This window comes from Pecten maximus, chromosome 17 (genome assembly GCF_902652985.1).
Source record: "Pecten maximus chromosome 17, xPecMax1.1, whole genome shotgun sequence".
Taxonomy (NCBI): Eukaryota; Metazoa; Mollusca; class Bivalvia; order Pectinida; family Pectinidae; genus Pecten; species Pecten maximus.
This window is the reverse complement of record NC_047031.1, coordinates 26,047,966-26,065,091: the sequence shown is the minus strand read 5'-3', so window position 1 is coordinate 26,065,091 and position 17,126 is coordinate 26,047,966. Positions and strand designations below refer to the sequence as shown.

Below are 17,126 nucleotides of genomic sequence, written 5' to 3'. Positions count from 1 at the left end.
CACAAATCAACTATATTGTCACGTGTAACGACAAACCTCACACAGATCACGTGTAACGTCAAACCTCACACACAAATAAACTATATTGTCACGTGTAACGTCAAACCTCAATAAAAAAAATCAAAAACCGGTTATTATAGCAATATGCGAACAGGTATATGACAATGCTGTGAGATGCCTTTATATTTTTGGACAGAAAGAGTGTCCAAAATACTTTCGTTTTGATACTAAATTGATCGTTTGCAGAATTATCAAATCTTGTTATTGATTATTGGATCTATCATTTCTAAGTTCTAAGCAAACTTTTCTTTGTAATATTAAGGAATACGCAATATTTCTAGGCTATATGGAATATGAAGGTAGTGCCAGGGTCATATTAGGACGGGGTCTAGTGGACGGCAACAGTCAGAGTCATATTAGGACGGGGGTCTAGTGGACGGCAACAGTCAGAGTCATATGAGGACGGGGGCCTAGTGGACGGCAACAGTCAGAGTCATATGAGGACGGGGGTCTAGTGGACGGCAACAGTCAGAGTCATATGAGGACGGGGGTCTAGTGGACGGCAACAGTCAGAGTCATATGAGGACTGGTCTCTAGGGGGACAGAAACAGTCAGAGTCATATGAGGACGGTTGTGTAGGGGGACAGCAACAACCAGTGTCATATGAGGACTGGTGTCTAGGGGGACAGAAACAGTCAGGGTCATATGAGGACGGGTGTCTAGGGGGACAGCAACAGTCAGGGTCATATGAGGACGGGGGTATCTGGAAGACACCAGCAATCAGGAGGATGTTAGGACGGATGTGTGGGACCCCAACAGAAGAAAACAAACCGCAGAAAGATAGAGTAGATAGGAAAGAAAGTACATAGAGATACTAGTGTTACAAAGAAGGAGGCAGTCATTGCTTTTACGTGTCAAGGGGAATAACTCGTTTTTAATTTTATCACTTCTGTTCTAGGTATCGACTGTATGGTTGTCGTACGGACTGCAGCTACGAACACTATAAACAAAACATATTGTATGTGTATGTGTGTGTGTTAACATTTAGAAAGATCATCACGACAAATAAAGTTGATAACCGCTGACGTTATCGATCCGTCTAATGACTTCAGGAGATTGTTTTTATCATTTTGACAATTAACGGTAATCGCCTGAAGATAGCCATTACACGGATTGATAGCGTTAGTGTAATCCAATTTATTTTATGATGATTCTTACTGTGTCCATATCACAATCCTATACGTACGTGATGTCTGTTAAAAACCAATATCATTTATATTTCATTAACTAATGTAAATATGATTCAATAAATCTTAAATGGCTTCATATTGACGTTTGACTGACGAGATAATAAAACACAGCGTGGTTATAAATCCTTGCTACAGTGTTTGTGTTTTATAAGATTAATCAAGACGGGTATGAGATTTATAACTCGGTTGAATAATGTGTATCATCTTCTTCGAAATAAGTACAAATAACATTTAATAAAGGAACAATACACGTGTTCTGTACTAATTAATCAACGGTTCAGTACCGATTTAACGGGTGGATTCTGACGGCTAACCATCCGAGGATTTGAGTACATGAATTCATTTCAAAACAACTGCGGAACAAGTTATAACAACTTTTATCAATCACTCATGTTAGCAAAGATTGACACGCGCGATACGTGGGAGGAAATCGGAGTATCCTGGAGAAAACCCACGTGGTTGGGCAGGTGACCCCATAACGAGAATGGAACCCCGGCAGCCTTGAGGAAAGGCAAGTACGCTACCAATGTGCCACCCGATCACCCGCTAAGTGGAGTAGGGATAACAGAATCTCACATGAGTCTGTTCCGTTGACATGGAAATCTCAACCCGAGGCACTTCGAAAGATAAACTAATAAGGATCGTCTCCCTTCTAACAGCTTCAACTTCTCGTTCATAAAAAAGAAATGAGTGTTGTTAGCTTGTCTGTAATCTTGAATATGACACAAGATTATTTTTGTTTGAAACTTTGTCGATTTAAGCACGGTTAAAATAACTTGTTCACGTCCTAACCGGGAATTGAACCCCGGTCGCCAAGGTGAAAGGCACGTTTGTTACCAGTGTGTTACCCGACCACCATCTCCATGTTACACGTCAATGTGTCCCAGGATTATCACAGAGGAGGCTAATTTTGTACAATCTATTTTCTTGTATAAATATTCACGCGAAAAGTCGTCAAGAAAACGAAAGAAGTTTTGTAAGAAAGGGCCACGACCTTAAACCTTATCCTTCGAGGTTAGCAGGATCAGAATTGCCCAACTTAATTATTAGTTTCTTACCGGTAAAACTTCACACAATAATAAAGAATCATATTATCATGTAAGTGATGCTCTGTTTTAAACAAGATCGCTCACCTGGATATTTCAGTAATCATGACAAAATAGTCTACTTTTAAACAAAATAGTCTACCTTAAGTTATATATTTCAAGTATTTTCCTATTATGAACTGCCTCTTCCAACAACTATCTGTTTTCTTCATTTTCCCTATCGGGCCCCCATTTCTCCCGCCCCAAGGGTGTCACATCCTTCATTAATACAACATACAGCATTGCCAAATAATTCTCCAGACCAAATTTCATCTTTTGCCCAATAATGCTCCAGGCATGTGACGGACGCTGTCCCATCCCATAAACTTCCCTTTCGGCCAGGTGAGCTAAAAATACTTTATTTCAAAGGGCAATAAGCTACTGTCAAATGATTTCCATTTTTGAACTCGTCAGATATTGTCGATATATGGCTACATACAAAGTTTCATCAAATCTTGTCAATATTTATTCAAGTTATTGTGTTCACAAGGTCCAATAATACTATACAAAGGGCAATAACTCTGTAAGTTATTGTCAAATAATTTCCATTCTCAAGCTCATCCCAGATCTTGTTGATATATGGCTGCATAGAGTAATCATGATATACAAAGGGCAATAACTCTGTAAGCTACTGTCAATAAATCCCATTTTTGAACTTGTCCGAGATTTTGTCTATAATTGGCGATATACAAATTTTCACCAAACTTGGTTGATATTTACTCAGTTATTGTGTTCAAAAGGTCCAATAATAATATTATACAAAGGCCAATCACTCTGGAAGTTTCTGTCAAATAATTTCTATTTTCGAACTCATCCCAGATTTTGTTGATATATGGCTGTATACGAAGTTTCATCAAACTGGTTTGATATTTACTCTAGTTATCATGTTCACATGGTCCAATAATAACGTTACCTTGGTCGTTTTAACCAGGTGAACTAAAAATTTGATTGGTTTACCACAATTGTTATACATGTATGTATAAACAACAAGAAAATTTTAGTACAGTATAATTTTATTTGGAGTTTGCAGTCCAAGTTAAAAATACAATCAAGTTTTTTTGTTCCAGTCATACTAACACTGTAACTTGACTGAGAAATACATTGACACATCCACATCACATTAATTGTTTCCCATTTCATTTATATAAGGTGATTCCTGTGTAAACTGAGTATAACTCAAGTCTCAGGAGAAATACACGGTCTACTTCCTAACACAGAATGCAGAATGTTGTTGGCGCTACAACTTTATGTTTTTGACATCTGTATTTGGACACATTGCTCTTTAATATGACTTTCAGACATTTCATTTCTTTTTCATTGTGTTAAATTACCGATATTTTAAACTTCAGTGTGACATTGAATGGAATTCATTTGAAAGAGAAGATTTCCCTACTTGTTAAATTTTCTTGTGATTAGTGATTAGATTTTACATAGAGAAGGGAGATTAAAGTGAACACATGATAGACTTGTTCGAGTTCGCAGGTATCAAGGGAGATAACTCTTACAATGCTCTACTTTCTCCCTACAGCAAATTAACTGGGTATGTCCAACCCGAAACACAGATAAATATAACGTCTAAACAAAGACCAGATAAATATGTATATGTAATGTACATAATATTATACTAACCAGAATTCAACCACAAAAACTTCATTATAAAATAAAAAGATATGTTTATCAAGCATTGAAATATTAACAACAGCAATATCGCTGACAAACGGAACTTATTATTTTTAAACTGTTGTCTAACTAAGAGAACAGACAGATATCTATAAAGTGGTGTTTTTTTCATCCAATATAACAATAATGTGTCATGTACAATGAATTATATTCATCAACTTGAAACACAATTTATTCAGAATTGTATGTATAAATAATTGCGTATCAGAGAATACCTTGTAACACAATACAAACAATGCATGTCGCATGTCACGAGTTCAGAGTTTATAGTTTGGAACTTATGTCACAAACATGTTTAATTCAGAATGTCTGTGAATTTTTAAGCTTTTTCATGTCTGATTTTAGAAAACGTTGAAAAATATAAAAGGATAAATAATAATGAATGTTTTATGTACATCTCACAGAGAGGTTTATATACTCACATTGTCAGTAAAATGATAAAAATACCAAAAGTTATGCCTGTAAAATTTTGACCTGCACTTAATAACCGACAAATCATAAATAAACACATGTACAACAGTCCCAGCCTTGGAAGTATATACACTATTTCCCTTGGCAGTTTCCAAATTAAAAACCTGGTCCATATTTATTCATTGCCGTCCAAATGGTTGGACCAGTATATCTATTGTTCCTTCATGAAACAAAGATGGACCTACAGCAGTCCTATAGTTTCTTTTTGGTTTTCATGACGAGACTCGAGACTTCAAATCTGCTGTTCCATTATATTAATGTATCCCAGAGATATTGATGTCACATTTTTGAACTGACAAATCAGATTGTCTACATCAATTTTGTTTAAAATGTAACAAGGAAAATTCAAATGGCATTCTTCGTTCACCTCAATGAATACTGCAAAAGTTAATAGCTATAGACGAACATGAAAAAAAATCTCAGTACAGCATGCAAGTCTATCTATCAATAAATTTCTTAATGAAGAGCTTACAGGCTCCAATTATCAAGTACACACAAAGAAAACATCATATATTTAACTGGAACCAATATCCAGGAGAGTTTGATTTACCAGATAACTTGAAAATCTTTCCAGAAATCTGAATCCCTATATTTGTAACAGCCATAAAGGTATCATTTATACTCTAAGTATATAGATTTTTTGATCATATTGGAGAAATTATTGCCGGAATCTCATTATCTCAGTATATTTAGAGAGAGTAAATACCCTGAGCTAAAAAACACCAAACATTGAGATTAGACACTATATCTCAGTCCAAACAGACCAGAATTGTTCGCTATGAAATGAAGATAGACCTATTCACTGAACTTTACTTTGTGGTGGGCCAAGATGAATAATTCCAAGGCCTGTTAAAAACATCTTCAGACCAAAATTATATGTCTCAGATTTTACATTTATACCTAGAAGATGAACCAGTTAATCTGCATCAAAGAAAAGGCCTTACAGCTAGTTATGAAGATTATGGACAACGGATCCGTCACATCTTATTTAACTTGGAACAGAATCTGTGTATAAACTGTTGCCTTCATCTGGTGAGAATGTGGTTCAGCGGGGAGTCATAAGGTCAGCTGTGTTTGGGTCCAATAGGCATATACTGTCCATTCCGAGCTATTTGTCTACATTGACCGTTATCCACTTTCCAATCACAGTTATTAATAATAGCCTAAAGGCAATCGTATCTATATGTAGACACCCATCAACTATGAAACCTCCCAGTCATAAATACTAAATTCACCAGCAAAACTGGCCACAAGAATTATTAAAAACGGCTAAAACGTCTCGTCTCTTGTCTGATTAATGTGACGCACATTGCACTCGTTGTCCTCCCATACCATCACCATCTTCATCCTCTCCATAAGCTTCCGCTCGCCTTCGACTTGACTGTGCCTTGGGGTCGAAGTCGACGAGATCATGCTCCTCGGCTCCGTCCGGAATAATGACTTCTTGTCTGGAAGGTAGGATTTTTTCCAGCATGCCAACAGATGCAGGGTCTATTTTTTCTGGGAATTTTATACTAAATTTGATTATAAGTCGTCCTTTTTCAAAAGGGTCCTTGTATATTGGCATGCCTTCGTTCATCACACATTTTATCGCTCCATGTTTTATTACCTCCCCTGCAACAGAAACATTTGTTTTTAGTCACTTAACTCGGCGTAACACCAAAACACTTAAATTGCATTCCTCATTAAATCTGACAAAAACCTCAACTTATTGTTTCTTATTTTGAGCCATCTATATTTTCAAGATATAGGCAGAAATTACAATGTGAACTTTTTGGGTTTAAATAATAAATCTAGCCACCTATATGAAAACACAGAAATATTTGTCATTCTTTACTATCTATTATTACTCAGTTTTCATTTCTTACTTCTATTGGCTTTATTGCTTGTTTGGTTTCTTAAATGTCATATCAACAGCTGTGGTCATTAAAGGACAACCTCCCCTGTGTGGATTTAGTTTGGTTTTAGTATATTGTTTAACGTCCTACAAACAGCTATTGTTGTATTAGGATAGCCTTACCTATGGTTAGGTTTTGTATTGCTTAACGTCCTATTGTTGTTTTAGGATAGCCTTACCCATGGTTAGGTTTTGTATTGTTTAACGTCCTATTGTTGTTTTAGGATGGTCTTACCCATGGTTAGGTTTTGTATCGTTTAACGTCCTACAAACAGCTATTGTTGTTTTAGGACGGCCTTACCCATGGTTAGGTTTTGTATCGTTTGACGTCCCACAGACAGCTATTGTTAGGATGGCCTTACCCATGGTTAGGTTTTGTATTGTTTAACGTCCTACAAACAGCTATTGTTGTTTTAGGATGGCCTTACCCATGGTTAGGTTTTGTATTGTTTAACGTCCTATTGTTGTTTTAGGATGGCCTTACCCATGGTTAGGTTTTGTATTGTTTAACGTCCTATTGTTGTTTTAGGATGGCCTTACCCATGGTTAGGTTTTGTATTGTTTAACGTCCTACAAACAGCTGTTGTTGTTTTAGGATGGCCTTACCCATGGTTAGGTTTTGTATTGTTTAACGTCCTATTGTTGTTTTAGGATGGCCTTACCCATGGTTAGGTTTTGTATTGTTTAACGTCCTACAAACAGCTATGGTTGTTTTAGGATGGCCTTACCCATGGTTAGGTTTTGTATTGTTTAACGTCCTACAAACAGCTATTGTTGTTTTAGGATAGCCTTACCCATGGTTATGTTTTGTATTGTTTAACGTCCTACAGACAGCTATTGTTAGGATGGCCTTACCCATGGTTAGGTTTTGTATTGTTTAACGTCCTACAAACAGCTATTGTTGTTTTAGGATGGCCTTACCCATGGTTAGGTTTTGTATTGTTTAACGTCCTATTGTTGTTTTAGGATGGCCTTACCCATGGTTAGGTTTTGTATTGTTTAACGTCCTATTGTTGTTTTAGGATAGCCTTACCCATGGTTAGGTTTTGTATTGTTTAACGTCCTACAAACAGCTATTGTTGTTTTAGGATAGCCTTACCCATGGTTAGGTTTTGTATTGTTTAACGTCCTACAGACAGCTATTGTTAGGATGGCCTTACCCACGGTTAGGTTTTGTATTGTTTAACGTCCTACCATCAGCTGTTGTTGTTTTAGGATGGCCTTACCCATGGTTAGGTTTTGTATTGTTTAACGTCCTATTGTTGTTTTAGGATGGCCTTACCCATGGTTAGGTTTTGTATTGTTTAACGTCCTATTGTTGTTTTAGGATGGCCTTACCCATGGTTAGGTTTTGGATTATTTAACGTCCTACAAACAGCTATTGATGTTTTAGGATGGCCTCATCTGTGTGGGTTTGGTTTTAATCTGTATTATTTGATGTCCCATCAACAACAGGTATGGCTAGGAATAGTAATAAACATCTTACCAACAGCTACAGTAATTTAAGGATGGCCTCACTCGTGTGGGTTTGGTTTGAATTTGTATTGTTAAATGTCCTATCAACAGCTATTGTTTAAGGATGACCTCCCCTTTTTGGGTTTGGTTTGATTTTGTATTGTTTAATGTCCTACCAACAGCTATTAATTATTTAAGGAGAGCCTAGCCTGTGAGAGTTTGGTTTGGTTTGTGTTGTTTAATGTCCTATCAACAGCCAAGGTCATTTATGGATAGTCTCACCTTTGTAGGTTTGGTTTGGTAAGTCCTACCAACAGCTGTTGTCATTTAAGGACTGCCTTATCTGCTTGCGAGATGCATGCGTGTGTCACACACACAAAATTCTGACCATTCCTCACAGGTTTGAACTCTCAACTTAAGTCAGGTGTGTCAAGACTTTTTTACGCTTTCATTGTGATTTTATTAGTTTGTAAAGAACTGTTTTATTTAGAATTATCACTTTTTTCTTGCCTCATCAATACACAAAATAGAAATTCAAAACTGATTGCAGATTTTTTTCTGATTTTCTAATTAATCATTTGTATCATTTATTAATTACAAAACTGATAATTGATTACCAAACTGATAATTAATAATCAATTCCTTATTGATTACCAATTGAAAATCAGTCCAATGTGTAGACAGTCTTGGTAGACCATGGGGCTATGTGTAGACGGCCTTGGTAGACCAATGGGCTATGTGTAGACGGCCTTGGTAGACCAATGGGCTATGTGTAGACGGCCTTGGTAGACCATGGGGCTATGTGTAGACAGCCTTGGTAGACCATGGGGCTATGTGTAGACGGTCTTGGTAGACCATGGGGCTACCAGATTACAAACAACAACTACATCACCCAGTGGTGCTGAACCTACCTGGTAGATTTGTCAGTACTAGAGTTCTGTCGTCTAGTGTGGGGATGGTTTTCTGGAAGCCACAAAGTGTCTCAGCAAGTCCCAACTCCATTTCCATGATGAGGTCGTTCTCGTGACGTCGGAATGTTTGGTGTTCTTTTTCATCCAAGACGATGATGATATCTCCAGCCTCTAGACCGGGTTCCTGATCTCCCTCGCCATGGAAACGGATATTCTGCCCATCTTTCATTCCTGTAGATTGGAATTATTTTAAGAAACTAACTTTAAGACTTTAATGTTATTCAAACTTAAATTGTTTTTGTTGAGATTTTCTATTATCAATGGAGTTTCTAAGGGTTATTCCACAATCATCTGTATAGGAGGCACTTAATTTAGGTTATTCCAGAATTATCTGTATGGAAGGGATGGGCGACACTATATTTGGGATATATCAGAATTATCTGTATGGGAGGGATGGGCGACACTATATTTGGGCTATTCCAGAATTATCTGTATGGAAGGGATGGGAGGCACTATATTTGGGATATATCAGAATTATCTGTATGGGAGGGATGGGAGACACTGTATTTGGGATATTCCAGAATTATCTGTATGGGAGGGATGGGAGGCACTATATAAGGGATATTCCAGAATTACCTGTATGGGAGGGATGGGCGACACACTATATTTGGGATATTCCAGAATTATCTGTATGGGAGGGTTGGGAGACACTGTATTTGGGATATTCCAGAATTACCTGTATGGGAGGGATGGGAGGCACTATATTAGGGATATTCCAGAATTATCTGTATGGGAGGGTTGGGAGACACTGTATTTGGGATATTCCAGAATTATCTGTATGGGAGGGTTGGGAGACACTGTATTTGGGATATTCCAGAATTACCTGTATGGGAGGGTTGGGAGGCACTATATTTGGGATATCTCAGAATTATCTGTATGGGAGGGTTAACGTTGGGAGGCACTATATTTGGGATATATCAGAATTATCTGTATGGGATAGATTGGAGACACTATGTTAGGGATATTCCAGAATTAGCTGTATGGAAGGGATGGGAGACACTATATTTGGGATATTCCAGAATTATCTGTATGGAAGGGATGGGCGACACTATATTTGGGTTATTCCAGAATTATCTGTATGGAAGGGATGGGCGACACTATATTAGGGATATTCCAGAATTATCTGTATGGGAGAGATGGGCGAGACTATATATGGGATATTCCAGAATTATCTGTATGGGAGGGATGGGAGACACTGTATTTGGGATATTCCAGAATTATCTGTATGGGAGGGATGGGCGACACTATATATGGGATATTCCAGAATTATCTGTATGGGAGGGATGGGCGACACTATATTTGGGTTATTCCAGAATTATCTGTATGGGAGAGATGGGCGAGACTATATATGGGATATTCCAGAATTATCTGTATGGGAGGGATGGGAGACACTGTATTTGGGATATTCCAGAATTATCTGTATGGGAGGGATGGGCGACACTATATATGGGATATTCCAGAATTATCTGTATGGGAGGGATGGGTGACACTATATTAGGGATATTCCAGAGTAATGGAAGGCACATGTTTTAAAATTTGAGGTGTGATGGGGGTGGGGTAAAACCACATTTTTCTAGTATTCCTTATAAATACTTAATGTGATTTGATATTTGATGGGTGGTGGAGGAAAAAACGCCTCCCACCTCTCCAACATGGACAATTTTGGAACAGCTGTTAAGTGGTGCTCACATTTCATATTTTTTATGCTATTTCAGATTTTTCTTTCATTTTTGGAAGAAATCTGGTGGATTGGTAAGGGAATATTCAAGTATAAACTCAACTACAAATTTTAGAAATCTACCAATTTTAGAAAGTTGACCTTTAAAATCAAAATGTTTTCCATCAATGTCCATTAGAACCTAAAACAGCCCTCCAGATTTGTTGAAAAATGTTCTATTGAAGTATTTGTATAAAAGAAGATTTCACTCAAATTCCAGCTTAGTTTAAACCATTATTCAAATGTTGACTTGTTTTCATCAGTCACTTCATATTTTAGTTACAAATTTTTATGTAGAAGAAGATTTGTCCAAATTCAAAGTTGGTCTGAAGTTATACCCATTGCTTGACACTTTTTATGTGTAGTAAAAACTGGTACCAATTTCTAAGTTCATGAATTACAATATTTATCTTCATATTACCTGCAATCTTCAATGTATCAAATGGAGAAAAAAACTCACAAATTATCTAAGCACAAGCTCTTCAACAAGATAATAATCAAGTTACCTTTGTCAATGTGGACCTCTAGGATTTTGCGTTCGCGTACAACTTTACGTCCTTGACAGTTTTTGCAGCGGTGCTTGGGATTGATACGTTCTCCCTGTCCCTGACAATCACCACACACACTCTGTATCTGCTGTACCATCCCGGGGCCGATCTGCTGTATCCGTACCTGCATGCCTGTCCCACGGCAGGGTGTACACTTCTCAACGGCTCCCTCTTTACCACCACGACCTACAGCAAGTAAACAGATCAAGTGTTGAAGAGATATAGTAATTTGTCTACTGGAGAATACAGTATGTGAACAAAACGGTTATTCTTTCTAAAAATCGACTGAGGACAAGTGAAATTTGAATCCACAATAAGACTAACTGTGGCACAAGCATCCTCATCAAAATCAACAGCACAAATCTGGGTCAATGTCTTATTGTTTTAAGGACAGATCAACATCTATGATTATTTATGATAATAGCATACGAGAGCTTCCAGAGCATGTTAATGTTAATGTTTTGCCATCCAGAGCACTTGCCCAAGGACACAACCACAACCGCACAGACAAATACTTTTCTCAGCTTTCCGAGAAACACAAACTAAGAGGTAGGGAGTGTTGAACTACGAATCTCTGACCTTCAGCTGAGGTCATATTACCAGCGCTCTTACTGACTGAGCTATGGTTGCCCCTACTTTCTCAGAAATTGAAGGGTCAAGACATTTGACAAATAGACTTGTACTTTTAAACTCAAAGAGTCAAATCTGGTTTTGGGGAGTCAAAAACACACACCCTCAAGGGTTTAATGGATGCCCTTCAATTTGTTTTAACATTTATCAACAGAACTGTCAAACACAAGATTAGAACAATCATGTTGGGGAGCAATTCAGGAGTAAACTGAAAGCGTTGGGAATTAGATATCTGATTTTGTTTCACCGGCTCACAGTTACCTACCTTCACATTTATCACAGATTACATTTTTCTGAAGTGCCAGTTTTCTTGTGGCCCCTTTGTACAAGTCTTCTAGAGAAACTTTGATTTGGTGAACAACATCTTTTCCTTTGGATGGGCCTCTTCCCCTTCGGCCACCACCATTGCCGCCGAAAAACATGTCAAAAATGTCCATAGGTGAATGGAAGTTAAAACCACCTCCTCCACTGTCTCCTCCTTTTATAGCATCCTCACCTCCTCTGTCATACAATTCTCTCTTCTTTGGGTCAGCCAGCACTTCATACGCTTGGCTGATCGCTTTGAACTATAAACCAATACAGAGGTGTAAAACATGAACATTTATTCTGATTAAGACTCCAGATAATTAAGATCAGGACACAGGGTATGTTAGCAATCGAGATTGAGAATCTATGGATTGTAAATGCTTGTTTTAGCAAATATATTTCACTTTCAGCCAATAAATAGAGGTTACACAAGCTCGTGTCTTTTGTAACTTTTAAAAAATAACTTACTCGTGTGAAATAAATTCCATATCCAACAATTTCGAGTCGTGTGACCCGTTTCTACCACAATAATATCGGCTTGAATCAAAGGGAAACGTGGCCAAGTATTATTTCGCGTATGCAAATAAAGTGTACTGGTGACGTCCGGGACCCTGTGATGTGACGTCATTAGATTATTGATGACGTCGATAACAACTGCAGCTTGGGTCAAAGTTCACCATGTTAGCCAATCAAAATGCGTACAGAGTTTATACCACGTGTGGTATAAACAGATTGTTAATCAACAGCTGTAATGATTAACTGATGGTCTGAGAGTTGAATAACGCAGGGTATTGTGGTAGAAAGAGTAATACACTTGGATAATCAACCAAATAAATCTGTTGTCTGCGGTTTACTTCTCACATCTTATTGCCTTATTTTGAAAGCAACTCTTTTATTCGCCCATTAATAATAATCATGCATGCTTTTTAGCATAAAAGCACATTGATCCAAAATGTACCACACTCTCAAATGACGGAATTAGTTATTATTAATGCAGTTTTCTTAGTGTATTCTTTCCTCCTATTAAATTGTTTTATGATGCATATTTCACTCCCTTACTAACAGAAAAACAACCTGTCAGTTTTGCTTGGGATTTTATTTCATTTTTTTAATTTTATACATATTTATATTTACAAATAAATCCTGCGGCTAGGTGAGGTAGCTATATATAGCTAGGAGTAAGATAACCGATTTGTTTGACCATGGCCAGTATGTTGACAATTCAAGTAGGAGGAAAAAATAGAAGAGTACGGCTGAAAATTATTGAACAGAAAGGCAATAACACAAGAATTATGAAGAATGAATCAAGTACATTTATACATGTCTTAGCCTTTCGTTGTTATCAATATTTTCAATAAACTTGAAATTGAGATCTCACTCTTGGGTTTGATGGGACATGTCTATTTGACATATGTTTTGACCCTTCAGATTGCTCAGAAATAGTGATTTGACTTCTGAAATTGCTAAAAGTCAAGGGTCATTCAACTGGATGCCCTGTAATCATTGGCCCACAACTGGTTATCATAAAATAACCTTGTACAAATGAAGATTCGGATTAAAACAGAAAACTGCATTGTTTTAATAATGTTAATTATGAAACATGTACCTTTATCAAGTATACATAATACTGTATTTGACCTAATAAGAGCGCAGGGCGCGGGTAATTGACAGTGGGGGCGCCCTTATTAAGATTAGTTATTCTGAAGTTTTATGAAACAGACTATACCTTATAGCAGAATACCCAAGGTTGTGGAAACGATAAAATATTCAGTCATAAAAATATTCCAGATGAAGACATATATACATTATCATTATATATTAAGCTTAAACATCACTTGAATATTCCTGTAAACTTGTAAACCATGCCAGCTGATCTTTAGACCAGAGAACGTGTGTTCCACCATTTATGTTCAAATGGAACTCTTTTGTGTTCTATTTATAGAAACAGGTGATTTCCCAGATCATATCGGACATCGTTTTCTTTGACCTAATAATTGATTTACAATGTCTTTTACTAGCTTTCTGTTCTGAACAAAAGTTATTTATCAACAAGAATGAAGTCTTTACTTTATCTTCAAATAAAGATGGTAAGTTATTATTTGTATGTGTGTTTAGTTTTGGGTGCTCTTTGCACCGACATGTCATCTGTAGCCTGTAGGAATACACAAAATGTGGCGAAAACATATATGTGTTCCAGTTACTTAATTTGCTGAAGAAAATTGAACACAAAAAGTAGCAAAATATTTCACATGAATTATTACTTTTGAACACCATTTTGACACTCAGTCAAAGATTTATTTCCTTGAAAAAAGGTAGGGGCGCCCTTATTAGGGCAGGCGCCCTTATTAGGTCAAATACGGTATGTGGTGTTAGGCAAGTCAATTAAACATTGGACAGTGAATGTTTAGGTTGCACAGACAGGAAAGTTGTATGAGAATTTCTTATCCTGTTTTATTTGCCCTGGGCTGTAGGGCAAGTTTTAATGTTGAATCACGTCTCATGTACATCATGACAGTATTACAAATCAGGTGATACCTTTTCTCCTTCATCAGGGTTTTTGTCTGGATGATACTTTAGAGCAAGTTTTCTGTAGGCTTTCTTCAGTTCTTCAGGAGTACAACTGGGTTCAACTCCCAATGTTTTATAGTATTCTGTTTCCTTAACCATTTTTCCTGAAAAAAGTACAAACGTTAATTTTTATTAAATATAAGCATCTGAAAAATAATTACTTATTAGCAAATATTATTTCAAATAGCCACTGTCGAGATAATGTAGAATCCATGCAGTGTTTTCTGAATACGATCAGTTGTACATAAAATGAGTTTATATTAGATCAAATCAATCTTTATGAAACAAAGACATTCGAATCGTTATTGGACAAGTTTTAACAAACCAGGAACCTGTTTTGATTTGCAAGTAAGGTCATTGTGTTCACTGTTCATAATTAAAATATATTCTTTAAATAAAATTCTGTTCGAGTAAAAAGTTCTCAAAAACATAGAAAAACAACATTTAAGTTAACTCATGATCGTTTGACACGTACGTCGTTCAGATTATAATCTGAGAGACGATCACAGTTTCGTTGACAATGCAGACGCACGCGTCGAAATGTCCACATGTCCAGATCAAATCATTCAAATTGGACAATGTGTCTTACCTTGAATTAACTTCTCGTGTTTAACGCTTTCTTACACAAGTTATATGTCTTGTGTCTATAATGTCGGAGGGTAAACTGAACAATGCGTTTCAGAAATCTGCGTTTTTATCAACGATATTTCCCCGAACATGTAGAAACTTCCAGACTCATGGTCCAATAACCGGAAATTGCGTCACAAAGCATTGAATTCTGGGACGTAAACTAAAAGCGCCATTTCCTGGATTTTCAAAGCGATGAAGCTCACGAATTTTGGATGATTATTCGCACACTGTGGATGACAGGTGACAGTTTTTCGTCACAACATTTGCAAAGGTATTCAAGTGTTTCCGTTAACGAATGTTCAAAAAATTTACACTGCAGGAAACGGAGCTTGCATAGACATTACTTTATTTACTGTAAGCGAGTACGAGCATGTCTTGGACAATAAGAGATCGTTATGAAGCCGGGATAGCTCCTAAAATTACCGGGTATTAAAGGAAATTGAACTCTACTGTAATGGTTAATATGTACGGCTCTGGTTGAATACAATGAACTGAATGTACGTTTTTGTTATTTTCCCTTTGAATAAATGTGAGCAAATTAGAAATTAGACGGTTTGAAATGTAAACATTAGAGTTTGTTTACGTTTTAAAATTGACATTTCTGACATAGGATTGAATTAATTGTGGTCTCATCTCAAAGAAAGTTATATCCTTACATTGATAGAAACGTTTTGTATATATTCGAGTGATTGCTATATATTATACATGCTCGAGTCAATATATATATATACAACACTCGATCATTTTGACTCCTTTTAATTCTCCTTCTACCCCTATAACAAACTTCAGACGCCTGTGCTTCTATCTATATATAGTACCCTCTGAAACTGTTGACGCCTTCCAAACACTATATATCTTTCTACAACTTATTTTCAGTCTAAGAACATCATCTTTAATGTTTTTGTCTTGGCCTGATTAACCTGCAATAATCATAACTTAATTTTTTAAGCACATCCCATTTGTTTCTGAATGCCTTGCTATATATCTGATTGGAAATTAATTAATCCAAGATCTGCTCTTCCTTATCAAATGAAACTTAGCTGCATGTCATGGAAATGCTGGAATACCTTTGATACAAATATATATAGATAGCATAACCATATATATATGTAGCTGGTAAGAAAATCAGTTGAAATACGTACCTTGTGCATTATATATTCAACTGTTTAATTTCATATATATATACTCAGCATTGTATACCGTAGCATGCTATATAAATGCTCATCAATGATCCATTTCCGCAGGTTGTTTATGCTAAAAAGAAAATGTTTAAATGCATATATATATATATATACACAAGTATGAGATATTTTCATGATTGGAAACAACTCATATTGAATTGACTTTATAATTGAGAATATCTACATTGTATTTGAATTAAGTACAATTAGGTATATTGAAATGTTACTTGTCAACATTCTTGTGTTCCAGAATTTGGTTATTTGTGTTATTCTAGCTGGTCAAAGATAATAATGGTAATTACTTCCCTTTGTACATGCAGCCATCCAATTCATGCAACCTCCAATAGCTGTGTACTGCTGTCGTTTTATTAAATTTCCAGCTGTTTGAATTGCAGATACATGTATATATACTTCACTAAGCAATGAGGTTTTTTGGAAATTAAATGTTTTTAAGTGATGGCATCATATTTCATTTATGATATGCATATTTCAATTTGATTATGTGTTGTTATTTTTCAGATTTAGAAAAGTATTGTGTACAGTTGCACAATGATTGAGAGTGTACAAGCACGTCAGCGAGGGGCGATTGACTTTGAGGGTCACTATGACAACCTGTGTGCCATGCAGGATTCCTGCCCCCTGCCAGCTGTAAAAGCACATCTAGGTCAGGGGGTGCTTGACCTCAATGGAGACAGGGTCAGGTGAGTATAGAGGGAAAGAACTAACTTTAGTATACA

At 36.6% G+C, this 17,126-nt stretch overlaps 2 protein-coding genes across 3 annotated transcripts in view; one reads left to right on the top strand and one right to left on the bottom strand.

Annotated features, from left to right (window-relative positions):
* Window positions 1-3,330: 3,330 nt before the first annotated feature.
* Window positions 3,331-15,333, bottom strand: LOC117315754 (dnaJ homolog subfamily A member 1-like). Its single transcript, XM_033870105.1, has 6 exons — window positions 15,168-15,333; window positions 14,546-14,682; window positions 11,970-12,270; window positions 11,033-11,260; window positions 8,750-8,980; window positions 3,331-6,100 (listed from the first exon to the last, which is right to left on the bottom strand). The coding sequence occupies exons 2-6, from the start codon at window positions 14,675-14,677 to the stop codon at window positions 5,781-5,783; spliced, it is 1,212 nt and encodes a 403-aa protein (XP_033725996.1). The 5' UTR covers window positions 14,678-14,682; window positions 15,168-15,333; the 3' UTR covers window positions 3,331-5,780.
* Window positions 15,334-15,349: 16 nt separating this feature from the next.
* Window positions 15,350-17,126, top strand: part of LOC117315752 (centrosomal protein of 78 kDa-like) — a 128,566-nt gene continuing 126,789 nt past the window's right edge. For both annotated transcript variants that reach the window (XM_033870103.1, XM_033870102.1), the window contains exons 1-2: window positions 15,350-15,479; window positions 16,909-17,090. In XM_033870103.1, the coding sequence (XP_033725994.1) occupies window positions 16,939-17,090 (152 nt within the window). In that variant the 5' untranslated portion in view covers window positions 15,350-15,479; window positions 16,909-16,938. The remainder of the gene's footprint in view (window positions 15,480-16,908; window positions 17,091-17,126) is intronic.